This window comes from Lineus longissimus, chromosome 14, assembly GCF_910592395.1.
Source record: "Lineus longissimus chromosome 14, tnLinLong1.2, whole genome shotgun sequence".
Lineage (NCBI taxonomy): Eukaryota > Metazoa > Nemertea > Pilidiophora > Heteronemertea > Lineidae > Lineus > Lineus longissimus.
The window spans coordinates 9,472,977-9,480,255 of NC_088321.1; the positions used below are offsets into that span (position 1 = coordinate 9,472,977).

At 40.9% G+C, this 7,279-nt stretch overlaps 1 protein-coding gene across 1 annotated transcript; it reads left to right on the forward strand.

Annotated features, from left to right (window-relative positions):
* The first annotated feature begins 1,997 nt into the window (after positions 1 to 1,997).
* On the forward strand, positions 1,998 to 3,391 carry LOC135498992 (uncharacterized). The gene is made up of 3 exons (XM_064789583.1): positions 1,998 to 2,494; positions 2,838 to 2,923; positions 3,136 to 3,391. Exons 1-3 carry the CDS (start codon positions 2,065 to 2,067, stop codon positions 3,211 to 3,213), a joined length of 594 nt encoding a protein of 197 aa, XP_064645653.1. The 5' UTR covers positions 1,998 to 2,064; the 3' UTR covers positions 3,214 to 3,391.
* Positions 3,392 to 7,279: the final 3,888 nt, after the last annotated feature.

The window sequence follows — 7,279 nt, forward strand, 5'->3', positions numbered from 1 at the left end:
ACCACTGTCATTATGACAAAGTTTGCAATGACGTAGGTCAAGGACGTGAATTTGTCATCTTTTTACTGTGTCACGTCATCATGCAATGGCGATGTCCTCTATTTGTGCAGATGACGTCATCACTGCCATATTGGACGCAAACACACCGTCTAAAATAGGACAGCGAAAGTAACAGTTGGCTAGAAGTTTTTGCTGTTTCGAACAATTTCTTTGGCTGTCATCAGCACAGGGGGGGGGGTCACGTCCCCAAACCTCTCTTGGCATCGGGCCTGCATGCCATTGAATAAATTATTCATATTAACACTGAAAATGACTGCTCCCCCAGGAGGTTTTGGAAATGGCAGTCAAAATCAGTGGTGTTTCAGTGTGGATTCAGTGTGCTGCGAAATATTTGAACTAACACTGAACCTCACTGCCAGCCCTGTGCGTGATGCATGGTGGGGAGTCATTTTCAGTGTCAAAAACAGTGGAAATCAGTCAGCCTAAATATTTAAATGAGCACTGCTTTTGACTGCCTTACCACTGATTTTGACTGTCTTACCACTGCTTATGACTCCCTAACCTCTATTCTTGATTGCTGTATAACTGTATGCTTTGGTAACGCGTGACTGAAAAACACTCCCTATGACTGCTTTCCACTGATTTCAACACTACCATAAAAATGTGAGGTAACACTGCAACCTGACTGAATCCTGACTGATATCACACTGCTTTTCGGTGAGGGTAAGGCAAAGGAGGCGGTACCTGCAAGCACGAGGCTCGGGAAAAACATATTTATGGTACAATAAATTAATCAAAATTAATCAAATAATGATCTTTTGTGAACATTGGAAGGAAATTTATGGTACAATAAATTAATCAAAATTAATCAAAGAATGATCTTTTATAAACATTGGAAGGAAGTAGGGATAAATTATATTTCAGATTTACTAAGACCAGACAAAACAGTGATACCTTTTGAATCACAAGGACTAAAAGCAACCGAATGGTTCAAAAGGAGAGGGTTAATGGATGTTATTATAAATAAGATTTGGGGTTGTAATTTTAACACTGATAACAATAATGTAAGATCTACGCAGAAACCGTAGAAGTCTAAGAGACAATCATGCCCAACGGTATAAATCAGCCACAAGTGACTGATGCCTACCTGTAATCAGCTACAGGTGACCGATAGTGACATTAGGAGATCAACTGGACTGGTGAAACCAGTAGATCGCTTGGATTTATAAACTGCGAAGGCATCTTAAGTGTCAGTCCATGATACCACCATGCAGGATCATGCAAATGGTGGCAAGGTGGGGGGTCAACAGATCTAGTTGTAATTTCTACCACAGACCTGTCCTAGGGTACTATGAAGGCTGGTGGATTGGTTTCGAAAATAACCCCACAGTTTTGGGGTACGGCTGTTAACCATTTCCTACTCATTTTCCTTTTAAAAAAACATGCATTATCCCTCAAAATAGGCTAAGTCTTTTGTCAATTTTCGTGCATCAAACAGAATTATCACTAAACACCGCCTATTGAAATTGAAAGTACATGATCTGAGCTACCTTTTCATGCCTTTTGTTTTGCCCCAGGTACATTTTAATGACAGGTACAGTACATCCCAAAAACAATGCAATCTCAAATTTCAGTAAAAAGCCAATTTTAACTCTCCTTTAGCTCCAACACTGCAGTTTTTTAGGTGATGCCACTTCCAGGTAAGGAAGTCAGAATGCTGTTTTTTAATTTGCAAAAGAAAAAAATCCGGCCGCCCTTACGGTTTTCCGGTGAGGGGGTCGAGTCGCGCCCTTCTCACTGGTGCCCATTTTTTGCCCATTCCCTCAGAAAACTGACGAAATACACATGCTTTCCAAATAAAATTACATTTTTAGATGTTAGTGAACCCCCCTCTCCCTTGCCCCTCCCACACACTCCCTCAAACAACCTAGAGGCCTTTATTACCCCTGTGGAGGCTTAGCGGTCTTGGCGGAAACGATCAACAGCAACGACAACAACAACAACAGTTACAGTTACAATGCATTGTGTACATGCACGTGTACATTGTGTGATAGTCAATTGAAAATGGAACCTGAAAAATCACAGTTGAAATGTGGATTTGCTGTCATATCCAAGGATATCGAGTGTGGTACTGACGCTTCATACCCCAATGACAAGAGTGTGATCCCCTTGAAACAATGTAAGAAGGACGTGCACTCCCATTTGATGCGTTGGATGTCCTCCAGGAAAGCCAGTCAAGTCAAAAGTGAATGGGAGCTCATAGCACTTTGTGATGGCGTGTTTGATATGAGTTCTCCAGTTCTGGACACCACAATATGCCCGAACCACCGATACAAGTTGAGTTTATCATGGAATCAGCAAAGGAGATGCCAGCACCCACTTCATCAACCCTCTAAAACAAGTCGAAAGCCCAGAAAAGATGGTGGTTCAGTTCATCGAGTGATGTCTCGGGAAATATACATCAAGTGGGGAGTTTTTGTCCCAGTTGGCTCAGGTAAGGGATCAGTCTCAAAATCACTGAAGTAGAAAAGAAGTAGTAGGCCTGTAATGATACCCACTCTGACTAAACCTAACTTTGGTGCAAAACCAACTGAGTGATAACGATTTACCACTTCACTTGTGTTCTTCCTAGAAAGTTGATTGGAGCCTTGGCTTGGTGATCAGGAAGTCCCAGTTATGATTCCCTGCCAGTGCCACTGGAGGTGATGCTTCACTGCCGTACAAAATCAGCATGGCCGGTCGCATTATCAAAACAAGTCTATCATCATCATCATGTCCTCACACTATTATATTGCACATCATATTATCATTACCCCCATAATCTGGTGCCTTTTCAGCTCTGTGTAAAGGATGTGAGGCTAAACATCGAGTATCTGTGGCAAATGTAGAACGAGAAGTAGAACCAGCACCCATGGATACAGAGGTGAGTTGAATGAAAAAAAAGGGGAGAAGATTCGGGGCAAGCCAAAGTGAATATTGGTTAATTCTGCCTGCAGCGACTGACTTGCATGTAAGAAGGTCACTGATGAGAGAGGAGTGACTAAGCTGAAAAACTTGATGCCATTCTGGCTCCCATCTCCTTGGCAATGAGGGATTCTAAGCCAAACCTGATTCTCCATCAATATCTTTTTTCAGTCCGCTGTTGCCTCTTCCTCTGTTCAACCAGCCGACGCCTTAGAAAACCCAGCAGACGGGACAGAAGGGCAAATTTGATGGGTAATGTTGTTGCAACAGTATCATAAGGACTGCTGGTCAAGCACTCTTGAGCTGGGAGAGAGAAATGATAAGAGGGTGGAGACAGATTTTCTGAAATGTTGGTCTTTGAGTCATGACTGGGCAGAATTAGCCCAGTGAAAGTTGTCAGCTACACATCAAGAATTCTTGATTTAGAATGAAAGGATACGACTTTATTGGATGTACATTCATCAGGCTTGACCTGAGATTTTCCACGCCATTGATTGCAAATGCATTGTTCGCATTCTGCAATACATCTCTCTTTTTCTAAAAAAAATACATGGTGAATTTCCTAAAACTGTTACATGCTGTGTTTTTGTCTCCCTTGACTAACATAACCTGCAATATGAAGGACATCCAGATTTGATGTTCTAGTATATCTAGCGGATGGTTCATCAGGTAAAATGCGGGGCTTGGTTAAAAAATGATTTTATAGTGATATCTTGGGATAAATTTGAACTTTGGCTTTCAGTAAACAATTGTAAATGCCAAGATAGATTTTTAATGTCAGTATACTTAGTAGCGCTAATGTCAGTTTTGAACAACCAAGCCTGCTACTGGAAAGTGGGACTCTCTCCTGATACTATCCTGCACTTGGGCCTGACATGTAGTACCGTAAATGAGGTGTTACTAGTATTGGTCCCTCCCTAGTAGTGGTTAGTAGTGGTTTGGCTATTGTCTGCAAAATAGCCTTTTTTCTATGTATCATTATATTAGCTTGTAAATAAATCACCCATTTGTAAAAAAAAAAGTGTCCCTTCTTAAGTGGCAGCACTGTCCTCTGCAGACAGGTACAAGTGTAGCATGTGGAAAGTTGTGATCTCTCCTAAGGGACTGGACAGTACCGTAACTCAGTTCATGAAAAACTTCTCCATTCCAGTACATGTATATGTACAATTTAGCCAATGCTAGAGCAACTCCAGGAGAACATTTCACCGCCAACCAAGGAGCTAAAAACTTCCAATAGCAGTACTCTGACGGTGCAGCCAACTGCAGGGTTGTCCTCATCAAACAGTAATTACAGTAGGAACTGCACCTTTGGTCAATTGGCTCCTTAGCAATGGAAGGTGTTACTAGTATGTGAAATGAGCACTTCTGCAAGGTTCTTAGGAACAGGATGATCCCTGCATGGGTTGATAAAGATGTATTAGTAGGTCATACCACATGCCCTTCAGGTGCCTTAGCCATGGGGGGGGGGGGGGGGGTCCAACCCTTACAACATGCTCTGGCAGCATGACACAGGCTAATGAATGGGTCAACATTAGCATCCTCACCAACAGGGGGGTTTCTTAAGGTTTTCGGACTGTAAGAAGGCCTACATGTAGCTTATTCAATTACGTTGCCATCAGGCAGGCCAAGGCCGACATGTTATTTGAAATTCAAATCAGCATTTCAGGACCTATGGGGCCCAATTCCCCAAAGGGCTTTCATCAAGGGCAAATTTGTAGTGATGAGCTTTTTCTTTTTTGGGGGGAAAAATGCAAGTGGAGTTATTTACCGGTAGGCCTACTTAAATAAGTTAAAATAGGTTAGTAGGCCTAGGCATGGGGGGGGGGGTGATCATGGTGGTTGACAGTAACTACTAATCCTCATGGCCAGCACCAAGCATAAATTATGTGTTCATTATGCATTTATTTTATAATTCATCAAGTGTACACAAGGTGGCAGCACTAGCCAATGAGTGTCATTTTGGTGGAAAATAGCACTTTTTCCTTGGTTTATCCTGGGAAAACAGTAAAAGCGGCCGGAAATTTTATTTCTGATTTTGAAAGTAGGTATCATTACCTTTATCATGTGCAAGCCACAGCATTCAAAGACCTGCAGTGTTGGAGATATGAGCGTCGATAGAGAGCTCTTCCTAAGCACTGCCCCTAGGTATGCATAATTACTAGGCCTAGCACGACCAAAGTATGAAGTGTTACTCAATGACCTGTTGCAGAATGGAAGATCTCATCAAATACTTCCATCATACAAAGGGGGAAAATCCAGCTATTTTTTTTAGTCTCTGCAGGAGTGCCCAACATTGACCCAAAAATACACAAAAAATAGGGGGAAAAAAGCTAAAACAAGCCCCCTAACTAGGCCTGCCCCTAACTCGGTTGCTAGTGATTTTTGAGAGTCATCAATTGCTGTGTAATGATGTCTTAGTGGAAGGATCTTGCATACCTAATCTCGTTAAAAACGGTTGACCCCCACCTTGCCACCCTCTGCATGGTGGTATCATGGACTGACACTTAAAGCCTTAGACGCTATATTTCCATCAACCAAATTTCAGGTTGCGCAGCGTTATGTAACCTCTATTACGCATATCCAGGTTATGTCCTTAATTTAGTATTTCTGGTTTAAACTAAAAGTATTGACTTTCATGTATCATGTTCAGATGTCAAAGATAAGTCAGACCTTTCTTTTCAACGTGTTTCAAGCCACATCAAAGTGCACAAACGTTCAGTTCTAAGTTCAGAAATAACATAGACAATTTAGAAAGGGAGATGTAGTGTAATCCCTATTGCCCCTTTAAGAGTCACTACAGTATGGTGCTGCCACCTTCATGTCAACGGGTTAACAGTGTAATTGCTTCTTTTATCAAACTTGCATTGTTTACATCTGTCTTATTCAAGTGAACCGTACCCCAATCCAGCAAAGGACAATACTTCCACATAATAGTCTGGTAAAACATACATCACATGCTACAATATAAGATGTTATATGGGGTGTTTCAAGAAAACTTGCAATCTCAATAAATATACATGTAACCTATGTGAATCTCATGCTTGTGCAGATATTCAACCAGCAATCTTTGTTTTTCAGCAAGCTGAGTCAAAGTCTCGAATGTGCGTCCAGGCAAAAGTGGTGTATATCTGCCCACACAGTTATGCCAACTCAAATTATGTCCCGTACATAACCTATTTTTGCCAATTTTGTGTCAACCAGAGAGCTATCCTAATTTTTGAACCCATGTCAGGTGAAAATCACCATTCTGTTGCTTATAAATGAACTAATTTTGGAGACTTTATGATGTGCCTTTATTGTTGTAACAGTCTAGGTCTTCATTTTACAAGTTTTCACTTCCTGACAAGGGTTTTTCAAAATGCTGTTTTCGTAACCACCCAAGACATTTTATGTGCACTAAACAGTTTCGCATCTGATGTCATTAGAATACTTGCATTTAAAGGGTTTTTCATTCCAACATCAAGCAATACATGTCTACATTTGAAAATAAAATGCTTATGCATTAGGTAATGACCTATATCTGATCAGCATGCCTCGCTTTTGAAGGCCCTGCCCCGTACATTACCAGAATTTTTACTGTGCTTTAAAGTGAACTCTATAAATATATGCAGAGGAGGTATTGCTATAATTACTTCATTTACAGCCATTTACTGCTAATGAAGCAAAACAAACAAATGAGAGACATGTTATCTTAGAAATAGCCCTGCAGCTGACCTTTTAGTAGCTTAAGTCACGAATGTCCCGTACATGACCCCTTCACTATTATACATGCCCTTTTCATCACACCAGGGTTTGGAACTGACTTTACAGTAATAAGACAAAGTGTTTTCTGGTGAGTAATAAAGTCTGAACGATTACCCTATATAAAGAATTTAGGGGATCCTTGCTGTAATTATGGTTCTTCACATGTCCGAACTCCACCATTGCAAAAAAAACAGGGAAATGATGCATGTCCCGTACATAACCCTGCATTATATTTTCATTCCTTTGGAGTGCTACTGCATTGATGTTACACAGGAATACTGTAATCAGTAATAGCTTAAAACTTGGGATAGAATATCACAGCATTAAAATTATTTCAGGCATATATTTCCATTGATGAAAAACAGTGTCCCGTACAAAACTTTTTGCCAGTGCCAGTTATGTATGGGACACCATCATCTGTTTACTTTTTCTCCTTATCCTAGTTGCTGGTATTAGCTGATGGCCATCTCAGCATTTACAAAACACATCATTTCCTTTAATGTCCTTTTCAACCTTTAGGTGACTGCTGGGCCAATGTCCCGTACATAACCCAGTTTGTTGTTGTTGTTTT